The sequence below is a fragment of the Gadus morhua genome, chromosome 14 (genome assembly GCF_902167405.1).
Source record: "Gadus morhua chromosome 14, gadMor3.0, whole genome shotgun sequence".
Classification (NCBI taxonomy): Eukaryota; Metazoa; Chordata; class Actinopteri; order Gadiformes; family Gadidae; genus Gadus; species Gadus morhua.
This window is the reverse complement of record NC_044061.1, coordinates 24,834,984-24,849,198: the sequence shown is the minus strand read 5'-3', so window position 1 is coordinate 24,849,198 and position 14,215 is coordinate 24,834,984. Positions and strand designations below refer to the sequence as shown.

Below are 14,215 nucleotides of genomic sequence, written 5' to 3'. Positions count from 1 at the left end.
CTTTCTAAATTCTTTCTACATCCTCAAGCAGACAACGAGATTGGCTCTCATTCCCCCCAACGGCCACAATGCATCAGAACCTGACTGCAGTCTCACCTGCTGCAGTTCAGCGAGTTGCCACCGGTGGCGTTGTCGTAGAGGATGTTCCCGTAGGCCGTAAAGAGGCTCTGCTGGAAGCTGAGGATGATGATGTAGTACGCGGTGGAGGTCAGCGTGAGGAAGAGCACCTTGAGCTCGAAGCTCACCCTCAGGAAGACGCCACACGCGATCAGGGACAGGATGCAGCAGAACACGGAGTACTAAGCGTGCGGGGGTGGGGAGCAGAAAAACAGGCGCTGTTAAAGTGCGTTCACACTAAAAAATTAAGGAGAGGCGCCAATCCATAAAAAACTCAATACAAAGACACCAATAGAGAGGACTTTATTCGCCGGAAAAACCTGCGGCGCGAATTGATGAATGAAAACCTGGTCTGCGCCGATTACGCGTGATTCTACTTGCGCAAACAACTCGCTCAAGATTAAATATTTGAACTTTTTTGCGAATTTTACTTGTTTCTTTTTTGTGACGGCCTATCAGTGTTCAAATCCTGAACTCCAGATTAAACGGCAACATGCAGGAGAATTGGTTGTTGCCGTTTGCGGACTCCTGGAGTTCATATGCATAATATAAATATAAAATATAGTATCACGGCCGAAAGCTTTGTCCGCCTCCGGAGGATTTTATGAACCAGTAAACGTCATCTCTGGTACTTCAACAACAAGTAAAGAATCGCAATGCTGTTAATCTCGGCCATGGTTGAGAATGAATTGGAGGAAAGCAACTTTGTTGCTCACAAGAGAGGCATTCATGCAAATATTCGCTTCGCTTTTGGTGTTATGACACAGTTACCGTTACGTTTCCAAGGATGGCTAAGGGGACTGCAGCTGCTACTGCTAATCCTATGTTCATCAAACAATGACACCAATTCATAGATTCATCTTAGGCCACATTAATCAGACACAGTGTCTTTCTACCTTGGCTAATCACTCAAGTGAGAGCAAGTCTTACTCAACACATTTTACCCGGAAGAGTCAAGGGATTTAACCTTCAACCGTCTGGTTTCCAGCTGACCCGCTCTGCCCTCCAAGCTAATGCCCCAAGTGTGGCAGAGTAATAAGCAGTGTGTCAAGGCTCATTAACTTTGGCTAGCTACAGTTCCTGGCTCCCACCAGCATCGTTATAGATATGCGCTGGCGTCCACAGCCCGGCCACCCCGCCACAGGATTTGACATTAACGCAACACACCCTCGACCGCCATCTCGAGTGGTGCACTGCATAACAACAAGCTGATTAATGGAGGGGAACCGCCGTCATCGGGAGCATTGTGTGTGTGATGAAGCCCTCACTCACTGGCAGGTAGTAGAGGTCCTGCTCCTGGCTTTCCTGCTGCCTGGACTCGTTCGTACCGGCAGTCTTGCACTCCGCGAGGTTCGTGGAGATGAAGCACTGCGGGACAAAGAACGACAACAAACACAGGATGACTGACAGGTGGCCGGCAGGCCTTAAGGCGGACATCTGAGCTCTGGACAGCGACATAGCTCTGATTGGCAGAGACGTCAGCCAGCGGGCGTCGAGCGCTGCGTTACCAGGTTGAACACCGCCAGGAGAACGATGACGGCCGTGGCCAGGGTGGCCAGGGGCAGGCGCACGATTGGCCGCTTCACCACGGCCTCCGACAGGGCTGGCAGCCACTGGCAACTGGACAGCTTCTCCGGGAGAAGACGCTGGAACACAGGAGCACGGGACGGTGAAGAGCAGGGAGACGTTTCAACGCACGTCACGGGACGCCTCGACTAGAGTTGTTCCGTTACCGATACCAGTATCGGAAATTCCTCTGATACTGCCTAAAATGTGTAGGGTATTGGCGAGTAGTCTTTGCGCTGATCCGCTACCAATGCCTGACTAGCTTAGCTACTGCACAGGCAAAGAAAATCTCCGACCGACGTGCGTTCGAGCCAGGTCGGAAAGACATGGATGCTCACGCTTAATTAGAAGAATACAAATGTATAATTATAGATTATAAATTGAATTGGTCATCGTAAGAGAACCCTTCAATAAGAACAAGTGCTTTTAGTAGTTACAAAGCTAGATGCTGTATCGGTATAAAATCGGTATCGGCAGATACTCAAGTTAAGGAATCGGAATCACTATCTGGAAGGAAAAGATTATATGGGACATCTCTAGCCTCGTCACATCATCCCGGGGTAGGCCTCTTAATGTTCTCTTTTCCCTTTAGACCAAATAATTCACGGAAAGGATCCTGATGATCCGATTGGCTGATCTTATCGAGACTCAAGCTTGGTTTAAATTAAACAAACGAGAAGGGAGAGGGGCGAGGAAGAGAAATCTTGATGAACTACCCTGTTGGGTGGGTGAGTCAGCACAGGCTTTTTCCCCTGAGTGAAGGCCTACATCCATACCGCCTTTTACTATTTAGAGTGGGGGGTAAACGATGACAGACCCTGTGGTCCAATGGGTAGAGGATTAGGCTCAGTGAGTGGAACTCGGCCGCAATGAAAGCCGATGCCGTGACTTGGCGGCGTCCATGTTTCCACTTACAGGCCGACCATACCAAGGCTGGCGCCCTGCCTGGTCGCTGGCACATGTGAGCGTACAGGAAAACACACCAGCGTCAAGGAGAAACTGTGCAGGCTGGCTCTCGCTGCTCACCTCTGTGACCCTGCTGTGAGTCTGTGCTTCTAAACTAAAAGTTGAGTTAGGGCTGCTCGATTACGGAAAAAATCCTTATCATGATTATTTTGGTCAATATTGAAATCACGATTATTCAAACTATTATTTTTCGAGTTTGTAAACATGATGTATTTACTCAGCATGTCTCTCCAGGAAAAAACTTTGACATGTCACTTTAAAAAAATACAAAAAATTGTCACATTTTTTGGGGCGAAATCTAAAATAATATGTATCAAGCTGTTCTGCACTTTCTATAAAACATTGAATGAAATTATCAAAATTCGATTAATCGCCCAGCCCTAGTTTGAAATACGAGGGAAGACGCAATGTTCAAGTGTGGAAACAATGCACCGCGCACACAGACAGATGGACAAACAGAGACACAGACACACAAACACACCCAACCACCCAGACACACACACTCAGGGTGTGGCTTGACTTGTCTAATGAAGACACATGGAAATTGGAAATTGATCAATAAAAGTAAATAAAGTGTAATTTAACGGAGAACTGACCTGTAGATGACTTGCGAAGCAGATGGCCAGAATCAACAGTAATAAACAGGCCAAGAATCCAAAAGCCACCCATGGCCACTTGAAACTGAGATAGAAAATGCCATAAAAACCAGAGATCAGCGTCTCAAGTAAAGAGGAAGAAACCTTCTTAACGGCCGTGGTAATAAACCCCTGGTACAATGTAAAATACTTTACTGATCCCCGGGGGGGAAAGAGGTAATCATCCTGCCCTTTCCAATAATTGATCCATTACACAACAGTGATCACCGTTAATGATGTATTTTTGATGGATTTTAAATGCATAAATAACTTGTCGGGATAGCAAAAATACAATAAAAGCATTTAAAGAGGAGGAGGCAATCTATATTAGCGCATCCTTTTTCCAGGAAACATGCGCCCGCAGAACACAGAAAATGGGGCGGTGACATCATCACGATGGATTTTCAAATTACTTTATGAATGCTCGCAAATGGTGATGTAACTGCAAGGCTTCTGCACAGAGACGGAGGCCATCAGAGGCACTCTGAGCAAATTTGCTCTGCTTGGAAAGCTGGGTAATGATTTGACAAAGGGGTCGGGGATGGGGGGGGGGGGGGGTGAGGGGGAATTGCTCCTTACTTTGAAGTAGACTGAAATAGACCGCTGGCTGGGGCTAACAAAATCAAACCCTTGCGATACTCACTTGCTTGAGACGAACATCTGAACGACGAAGATGCAGAAGAAGATGAAGGCGGCACAGCCAATGTAGTGCTTGAACATGGGCAGGTCCAAGGCTCGGTACTGCAGCAGGGGAGGGGGACAGATCAGTGGCGATAGACCGGGTTCACAGAGCCGGCGTCATGGGGCTCAGAAGGTACAAAGAACACTTCAGATGGGTCTGCTATCATGCTTTCATGCTGTCGTGTACCAGGGCACAAAACCATGGTCTACATGAGAGACCTTCATAATTAGCGGATCTGATACTTTTACCAGGGCACATGGTCCATGGTCCATGTGAGTGACCTTCATAATAAGTGGGTTTGCTAATTATCTTAACTGGTTTAGCTTGAGGATTAAAGCAACAGAGCGATAATTAGTATAATGAGCGACACCTGTGTTGGTCTGACGACGTTGCCTCTGGGAAAAGGTAGTGTTTGGATTTTACTGTATACTACTGCATACTACTGCGGCTAGAGCACATAGTGTTTACTACTCAATCCAAGAGGAAAGACCAACACATTCACTCTACTATGTCTGGTCAAATATTCAGGAGTACAAAAGGAGTGAAGACAAGGCAGACAATCGAAGGTCAAAAAGGGAAACCGCTGGACTTTCTACTCTCCCTCTTCAACACACACCCATGTTACCACAGGGCACAGGAAATTGGCACGCCGACAAAGACAACAACCGACGTCCTTCTCTCTGTGAGCCCTTGTGTTCCACATACCTGCTTCTCCAGCTCTTTCTTGGGAAACCACAGAGCCAGGCTGCTGGTCTCCTCAGAGTTGGACCACTGCCTGCAAGAGAGACGTGGAGGGAGAGACCGTGAGAGGGAGGGGGAGGACCAATGAAACAAGGACCAAAGGGACGAAGGAAAGCTACTGCTTCTTTCTTTGAAGGCGCGCGCACATGCAAGCACGCACACACGTTATTGAAAGAAAGAAATGTAGAGGCGCATAAACACAGACAAGCAGATAGACAGACAGACAAGAAGACAGACAGGGAGACAAGACAGGAAGATATAAATGAAGCCAGACAGAGAGACCGACGTGAGACTTAGGAAGACCGAATCGAAGGCACAGGAAGACCGACCAACGGACAGCCAGGAAGACAGACAGGAGACACAGGAAGATAGACCAGCAGACAGACAGGAAGACAGAGCAGCAGACAGCCAGGAGGACCGACCGATGACCTACTTGCTGCTGAGCTCGTCGATGGTGGTGGTCATCTCGTCGTGCAGAGCCTCGTCAAACTTGCTCTTCTGGGACTTGTTCCTGCTCCGGAAAGCACAGCCACAATCAGGGGCGAGACAGACAGACGGACACCGACCACCAGCGGGTAGACAGACACCGGCCAGCAGGGAGGCTGCTCCAAACACAATCACGGTCATGCAGGTGACTCCGGCCCTGGTTAGCTCCGCTATCTAGCCGTCCGAGAGAAATTCTGTTTGTATTAGTGGGGAAGGCGAGGGACACCAGCGTCCACCAGGTCTTAGAGAGCGTGCGTAGGACACGGGGAGACGTGCGATGGAATTCAGCCAGTGGCGTTCCGGCAATGTCCGTGCGCGTCAACCGAGCACCTTAAACACTAAGGGTTCCCGCGTGCATACGAAAACATCCCTGTGCACACAAGGAGAGAAACAAACACACGCATTCAGGCGCGTCAGAGGTCAGTCGTTTTAGAGAAGCGGGTCAGTCTGCAGACGGGGAAGTTAGAGGGTTTCAGTTTATGATGGCTTTGGAGCAGCCATGTTCCCCTGTTATGACATGAGTAGCTCTGGTTAGGGGGGAGGAGGGAAGAGAAACCAGCCCGGTGAGAGGGGGACTGGGATTAGTCTTAGAACAGCAGGGGCCTCCTCCCTAGGGCAGTGGTTCTCAAGCCTTTTTAAAACCTGCAGGCCCCCCGTCTAGAGTCTCGTAAAATAACATTTTAAATTGTAGACTGACGTCAAATCCAACCCTTCTTGACCTCAGGGGGCGCGGTCTGGTTGGGAGGACGTTTCGTGTCGCTTTCGACTCAAGGTTTGGTTAGATGGGTTTGCCCGAGAAAAGGTTGAGAACTACTGCGGTGAGTCAGAGGACTCGCCGAGGGTCCGGGGTCCCGACTCACTTCGAACTGCTGAAGGGGGGGGCTGGCAAGGAGAAGGGCTCCTCTGGAGAGTCGTCCAAGCTGTCAGGGACACAATGACACGTCCATCACGGCACACTAAAAATAAACCGCCAGAAATGGGAAAACCAATAACCGTCGGGCCGAGTTTCCGAACCCCATGAATCGCCGAGCGGCGAGGAGGAGCCTAACGAGGGGACAAGGCAGGGTCAGCGGCGGTGTGTGGTGCTGGTTCCTCTCAGACGGGAGTTACTCGCGTCTCTGTTTTTCCCTAACCGATCGCCGGTCAGTGTTAAACCAATCAAAGCGGTCGAACTGATTGGATTAGTCTGCCGTGGGCCTCATCACCGTAATCCGAACAAACTCGGCACATTGAGAACATAAGTGGGCTCATGTTTCACCTCCTCGGCGGCCCGACAGCGAGACGCAGCCCCTTTGTTTGGGTGGATATGCTATAAATGTTTTTCGGGACGATATACTGATTAAGACTGATTACACATGTCTGAGTACAGACGGTTTGTTAAGGGAAAAGATACAAAGATAATCAGGAGGGATCTAACGAGACGGTTTTGGACGAAGACCCGGTTCCTGAACCAGACCGAGGGCACAGGGATCCATACTGCTGAACACGCATACGTCGTTAAACCTAGTTCACAGCATGTGCGGCGCCAATTTGAAACAATCTGTGGCAACTAACCACGGGTCAGACTAAACAACTTGAAAGGGGTAATTTTCTTATTTCCCAACTATGTCGGTCGGCGTTCTCCCCAGAAGGCAGAAGCTCAGCTCTGGATGAACACGAGAGCAGAGGCATTTTTTCTGCTCAGACGGCCCGAGTCCAGCTCTATTCTAAAATCGTATTTTAAAAAGGCTTTAAACTTTTACTCGGGCACAGATACGTCTTTGAGTAGGTCAGCATGTCCCTCAGCATTTGATTTAACTGAAAGATGACCTCTCATTTTACCAGCAGGCGTATTCGACGAGCAGGCGTTTAACAAGGGAGCATGTAAAACACCGAAGCATAACGCCTTTTACAACACGTCCATTCGTTTCCAACGCAGCCTTGTTCCAACCCGGGCACTGAAACGCCTCTGAAACGCATGCAGTAAACCTGAACTCGGCAGAACACTCCACCTCTACAAACCAGTACCGGTCACATCAACACCATCAGTACGTACTGAGGGGTCAGTCATGGAGCTCTGTGTACGACCCTGTCACACCTAAACCTGCCCCCTGTCCCAGTCTGTGGACAGACCTCTGGAAGTCCTGAAACCTTTTGTGTGGGAAGCAGCATGCACACCCTCTCCCCCACCCTGCAGAGATGAGCACCCAGGTCTTACCTCTCCGTGTTCTTTGAGGAGGGAGCCGAGTGCAAAGGAATGTCCTAGAAAAGGAGAAATTCACAAATAAGCCCCTGTCACTTTTGTTCCAAGTCTCAACACTCAACACCCTTTTCCCAGAGTCTTTCAAGTGGTTTCTATCGGTCGCCCCAGTGGCAATGAATGTCTTTCAGTCTATTGTACTGGAATGAAAGTAGCTCTCTGTCCATGTTTTACAGCCTGAGAGCCTCTGTATTTACTCTTTTATTCAATGAAATCCCGTATTTTTACAGGGATTTCATTATTGTTGAGGTACAAAACGGAGTGATGCTTTTCTGTCTGAAACGGTCTGTAGTCGACTGCTGCTGCTGCCTGTCATGGCCAGGGCACTCTTCAAAAATAGTTTTATCCTCAATGATTCAATTTCCAATTCAAATTAAAATACATTATTAAAAACATGCGTGCTTCTGCTACAGATCAGTAAAAATACATTTCATCTGAATCTGTATGTTGTCCCCATTTTCACTCAATTAATTAACCACATCCCCTGCCCTGAGCTGTCAGGGGATGAGGGCGCCGAATCCGACCCTGCTCACCTTGCAGCGGGGCTTGCCGTTGCCGATGGGGTCGGCGGTGAAGCCGTCGCGGTTCTGGAGGTGGGCGAAGGGCTTGACGGCGCCCCAGGACTCCAGGTAGCGCGTCATGCGGACCGACGCCCTCATCTTCACCCCGTCGTTCACGCGGTGCTTCATCACGTGGCGGTTGTTCAGAGACTGGTCCTTGGACTGCACGCACACACACACACATAGATGCACGCACAAACGCACACACACACCAAACACACAGGCATGCACACACAGACCCACGCGCACCCACCCCATGCACACACACACACACACAGACAAACAAACACAAACACACATAAACACAGACCCACGCACACAAAAAACACGCACACAAACACACACCCACACATAGGAACGCCCACACCGTCCCACACACACACACACACACACACAACCACACACACACACATATTTCAGAACAAAGGCACTCAAACGTGGGTGTAGTACAAAGTCATACAAGAGAATACTTCAGCTCTCTATGGGGAATCAATAATCGCGTTTGATAGACGTGCAGAAACATTTAGTTATTCAAAAATCAAGGCCATGGAGAAGCCAACATTACTTAGGCAGCTAGCGAGACCATCCGGACAAGCTGCGTGGCGCTACAGAGACTAAATCAGGGACAACTTTATGGACTACATGAGGCTCTGACCCGCGGGTCGATGACCAGGTGGGTGCGGATGTTCATCTCCTTCAGGTAGGCGTCCCTCAGGTGGCCGTTGCCCTCCTCCACCTCGTAGGCCCGGTTCAGGTGCTTCAGGGTGGCCTCTGTGATGTGGACCCGGCTGAACCCGGCACAGGACCACAGGGGGGTAAAGACTCAGTCCACAGGAGGGGTTAACACAAGGACCACAGGGGGGTAAAGACTCAGACCACAGGGGGGTAAAGACTCAGTCCACAGGGGGGGTTAACACAAAGACCACAGGGGGGTAAAGACTCAGTCCACAGGGGGGGTTAACACAAAGACCACAGGGGGGTAAAGACTCAGTCCACAGGGGGGGTTAACACAAGGACCACAGGGGGGTAAAGACTCAGTCCACAGGGGGGGTTAACACAAGGACCACAGGGGGGTAAAGACTCAGTCCACAGGGGGGGTTTACACAAAGACCACAGGGGGGTAAAGACTCAGTCCACAGGGGGGTAAAGACTCAGTCCACAGGGGGGTAAAGACTCAGTCCACAGGGGGGTAAACACTCAGTCCACAGGGGGGGTTAACACAAGGACCACAGGGGGGTAAAGACTCAGTCCACAGGGGGGTAAAGACTCAGTCCACAGGGGGGTAAAGACTCAGTCCACAGGGGGGTAAAGACTCAGTCCACAGGGGGGTAAACACTCAGTCCACAGGGGGGTAAACACTCAGTCCACAGGGGGGTAAAGACTCAGAACACAGGTGGGCAAACACTCATTCCACAGGGGGGCAAAGACTCAGTCCACAGGGGGGTAAAGACTCAGAACACAGGGGGGTAAAGACTCAGTCCACAGGGGGGTAAAGACTCAGAACACAGGGGGGTAAAGACTCAGACCACAGGGGGGTAAAGACTCAGAACACAGGGGGGTAAAGACTCAGTCCACAGGGGGGCAAACACTCAGTCCAGAACGGGCAGGAAGCGAAACCACATGCATCAGCTGTTTGGTGCAGGTCCATTAACGCAGGACAGAAACCTCAAACATCTCCGATAAAAATGTATCAATTAATCATTAGACAATTTATATCTGTCAAATTAAATGTTTATCATTTGTATTTAAGTCACATGGATTGCAAAATGTTTAAAAAGCAAGTACAGTAATTTGCAGAAGGGTAAATAGATCACATAAATGTAATGTATTTCTTCCAAAAATAATTTTGCTCAATTGCAGTGTAATTCCAGAGCCTCAAAAGTGCAATACTTTACGTGATGAACATGTAAAAAAACAAATATGCAAATAATCCTTTCTCTTACCCAGGCAGTCCGCCAGACTCCATGTGATTGGCCAGGGTGACGTCATGTGACCACACGTCAAACTGCCACTTGCGCAAGCCAATGACTCCGCAGAGCACGTTCCCCGAGTGCACGCCCACCCTCATGTTGATGTCCACGCCGGTGACCTCTCGCACGAGCCTGGAGGCACAAGGGGGCATGACATCAGCCCTGAGGCAATCTGTTGTTCCTGCCTTCAGCTGACGTCTCCCTTCCAAAATACACCAGCCCGCCACCTCACAGCCTACCTCCATCACCAGCAGCTAGTGCTCTTTGCGTCCCGGTGATTTTACTTGATTCCCCAAACCCACAAAGGGCTGGGATTTATCAGGCTATGAACATAATCCATTACGTTGACATAATCTAACGGATGGAGAAAAGCAAGGACAAACGTGTGATTCTCTTATAGATTTAGATTTACATTTAGGGCATGTAGCAGATGCCTTCATCCAAAACGACTTACGTTGAGTACATTTGTCAGCAGAAAGAGAAACAATATATTGCTGTCGGTATGGTGTTGGTGGTTCGAGAAGTGGATCTCAGGCGAGTTCAAGAGTTTCGCTTTAATATATTTGTGATAGTATTAGTCTTCCTCGTCCAGTTTGTAAGGCGAATGACGCCGTTACGATGACAGTGCAGCCAGTCAGTGAGGCTGCCAGACTCACTTGATAGCTTCACACATGTCCAGGCCCATCTTCACACAGTTCTTGGCGTGCTTGGGCAGAGAGACGGGCAGCCCGGACACACAGTAGTAGCAGTCTCCCAGGATCTTGATCCTCATGCACTCGTTCTCCTTTGAGCGGCGAGAAGAGAGGAAGACAGGGTGACCACACTTAAAGCTGCAGGCACAGGAGTTAGCATTATTTCCATCAACAAATGTGACAAAAAATGCTTCTTTAATAAACATTCTACCCTAGTTTAATGCTCAACAAGCTCACTGTCAAAGCTTAATGTGTTCAACGTATCCAACTAAAGTACGTTACCAAGATGCTGATGTGGCTGGAAACGCCATGATTCATACATTTTGAGTGTCTCTAACTGGACAAAATGACCCTGGAATAAAATATAGATATTTGACCCTTGGGCCAAATATAGATAATACTCCACGATACATCCTCTAAACATTTCACACCATCCGTTTTTATCAATATGGTTTTGGAATGAAAAATACCTCATTACATTATTAGATGCAAATAAGAGCTTTTTTCTTTGTTGCAGGAGAATTTGATCATGACGCAATGCAAATGTAGAGCTTAATATTTCCAAACTTAACGATTATAACCGAGTTCCAGAGCAGTTCCAATCATTAACTCACCTTGGCGATTTGGTCGAACTTTCCGAAGAGCTCGTTAAGCATGATGACTAGCTCCTTGGGGGAGCAGTCACTGGCCAGACGGGTGAAGCCGACGATGTCAGCGTAGAGGATACTGCGGAACAAGCCGTGGACACAGACGTTACCACGACGGAGGAGGACTGTCTCAGGAAGACACAGTAAAACGTCAGAAACCCGGTGGTTTGGTTAAGTGCATTGCTCTCCTGCCGCGCTCTATGAAACATCTACTATTGGTCTTTGATTAATGCATTGATGAAAAACAACAGAAAGGGAAGCATCCTCATATACTTCATCAACCTTTTCTTCTTAACAGCTAATGCTCTGGAACAAACACCGCAGCGCACTAAATGGTTTGTTCTATTTGGTTCATACTAGTGACCTAAAGTCAAACACATGGCTTAGCCAACATCATTGTTGAAGCAAGTCAAACCATGGCTTAGCCAACATCACTGTTGAAGAAACAAATACCAAACAAAGACAACACGCTGCCCAGTGTGTGCCAAAAGAAGCAACCCATCTCCAAGGAACAAACATTTCCTTGAAAGGGTTTCCCAAGACAGAGTTCCTCGGAGTGGCCTTTGAGTCACCACTCAGAGCCTTCACAAAAGGTTAGTTTACCTTTTCAGTTTAGACAAAACACGCTTCGATAAGATCCCCTGCAGTGGTGGACAAGTTTCAAGAGAGATGGCGCCTCAGCCGTGCCTGACCAGGCAAGGAGACAAGGAGACAAGGGGACGGCAACGAGGCTGAAGGATGTCTGGAAGGGCCAGAAGAGTGTTAAAGGGGAACACTTCAACCCTCCTTTTGACACAACTGCCATCCGTCTCTGCAGCAAACCACCCTTACTCAATGGGTCCATCAAAGTCAGGAACTGAAACAGTGCAGGCCCCCACTGGCTTTTGACTGCATCACTGCAAAACCCATGCAGTACCTTAAGTAACAATAGAGGTAATAACTGATGTGTTAAACCTGCACTCGGCATGGTTTCCCATTAGCAATCTCTTGCGTCTTGAGTTGTAGCTGGTGGTGTTAGGGATAATGTGAATGTCAAACATCGGCCAATGAGAAAGACCCTTCAGGGAGTTTCAAGACTCCCCTGCTGCATTTTCGGGGAAAAAGCGGACCAGAATAACGCGGAACAATAGTTGTAACAATAAATAGACAACGAAATCCCTGGATGGATTGACTTTTGGAAGGGCCGGTTTTATCCTTGAGAAACCTTTTAGTTCAGGTAACACATTTTTGATGACTAAATAGCTGCATCACAAAAGTAACATAATGCAGGTTTAATGAAGTGCCATTTTAGTTGTATATACGTCATTGATCTCTCTGCAAGAAAGGCATAGGTCATTCATTTTGGACATTAAAGAAGAATAACTGTGCAGGCACTGGCTGCACCTCAAGGCCGACTTATACCCGGCCCCTTCATCGGGCGCGGGGTCTCCCTAATCACCAGCTCTTTATTGGTTCACCAGAGATCGCGCTCTACGGTCAGACCTGTCGTCGGCTAGTAGTCCACAGCTGCATCCCAGCACATCCTAATTAAAGTCGGCACTGATCCCATCACAGACACCGATACCCGACCTTTCGCTCCCCCGACTGGCTGAGAAAGAGCAGCTGGCTGGCGGTGCTCAGACACACCACAGAGCTAATGACGGGCTCGGCCGGTGTAATTATAGGGGGCCGACACGGGCACACAGGGCGTCTATCAACAGGTATGTGCTGAGGGTTTAAGGGAACACAAAGGCACACACAAGCACGGCCAGCAGCTCCATACAGAGCCAAAGGATCCAGTGGTGTCTGAGTGAACCCAAGCCGGGCTAGATGTTAGCCTCATTAGCCACTGTTTAGCCGGTTAGCCTCGTCTGCTCTGAGGAGGTTCCCTCTGCTTATTCTCACGATTACATTCCCCTGCCCTCTGACTCATGCTGCTGCTGCCCAGCGTTCAGTACACTCCCATCAGTTAATCCAGTATTTTAGCCAGTTAATCCGGTATCTGTCGGCACATCCTAAATTAATAAAACAATCATCAACAAAGGGCTTTGTGCTATAGAAATCCTTTTAATCTCATGCTTCAGGATGAATCCCTGGTCTGTGTTGGACGTGATGGGAGGGAATATGAGGGAGAAATGCCAGAATCAGGTTGATAACATCAGGGCTTTATGTGTGCCTGTTATACAGAGCCCGCAGAGAGCACATCAGATTAAATGTCTACGGAAAACAGAGTGTTTCAAAATGGAATAAAACAGAACATCAGTCGAGTGAAATGTAACCAGAGACCGAAATAGAGGGTCGAAAAACATATTATAAACAGGAGGATGTTCCAGTGTGATTTAATTATGGATGCGGATAAAGAGATAAGGGCATAAAAGGCAAACATTTGCTTAATATTTATTTTTCTGTCCACGCAGAAGGAAAGACAGCTACATCACCCCTATGTTAACAGTTTGGATCCGCATCAATTTTTGCAAAGTAGTTCTGCCGCCCACACGGCCCACGACTGCTAACACGAGACACATTCATGTGCTTTTTATCAAGGTCTCAACAGGAAATAAGGAAAATGTTCAAAGAATGGAAGGCGACCTTCAAGTCAACCAATTTGACGTCCAAATCTGTGAGGAAGCTGTGGACCAGCACGCCTCGGGAGGCCAAAGTCTGGGTAGAAAGAATGGCCTTTACTAGCAGATAGGTCGATACACGGGAAATCAGTTGACGATCAAGGTCACCAATCCGCAGGGAGAAGGCAAAGCGAACTGGCACAGAGGAAGGGAGACACGCTGACTAAATACACAAGGAGGGGAATGTTAACGAGGGACAGGTGAAAACAATTAAGGTGAGTGACGACAGACATGCGAGAAACATAAGGGCAGGCAGTGAAATAATCAATGAAGGGGGCGAGATGTAACAAGAGGGGATAGACTTCCCTCTC

The 14,215-nt window shown here is 48.5% G+C and overlaps 1 protein-coding gene across 3 annotated transcripts in view; it reads right to left on the bottom strand.

Moving 5' to 3' along the window:
- The window catches only part of adcy7 (adenylate cyclase 7), a 55,884-nt gene that overhangs the window by 10,310 nt on the left and 31,359 nt on the right, over positions 1-14,215 (bottom strand). For 2 of the 3 annotated variants that reach the window (XM_030377798.1, XM_030377800.1), the window contains exons 7-20: positions 11,269-11,380; positions 10,619-10,746; positions 9,936-10,094; positions 8,648-8,780; positions 7,966-8,154; positions 7,391-7,434; positions 6,054-6,113; positions 5,141-5,218; positions 4,672-4,741; positions 3,928-4,025; positions 3,246-3,330; positions 1,626-1,763; positions 1,390-1,485; positions 97-299 (exon numbers count right to left, since the gene is read on the bottom strand). In XM_030377798.1, the coding sequence (XP_030233658.1) occupies positions 97-299; positions 1,390-1,485; positions 1,626-1,763; positions 3,246-3,330; positions 3,928-4,025; positions 4,672-4,741; positions 5,141-5,218; positions 6,054-6,113; positions 7,391-7,434; positions 7,966-8,154; positions 8,648-8,780; positions 9,936-10,094; positions 10,619-10,746; positions 11,269-11,380 (1,593 nt within the window). The remainder of the gene's footprint in view (positions 1-96; positions 300-1,389; positions 1,486-1,625; positions 1,764-3,245; positions 3,331-3,927; positions 4,026-4,671; positions 4,742-5,140; positions 5,219-6,053; positions 6,114-7,390; positions 7,435-7,965; positions 8,155-8,647; positions 8,781-9,935; positions 10,095-10,618; positions 10,747-11,268; positions 11,381-14,215) is intronic. The other variant, XM_030377801.1, reaches the window with a different exon arrangement.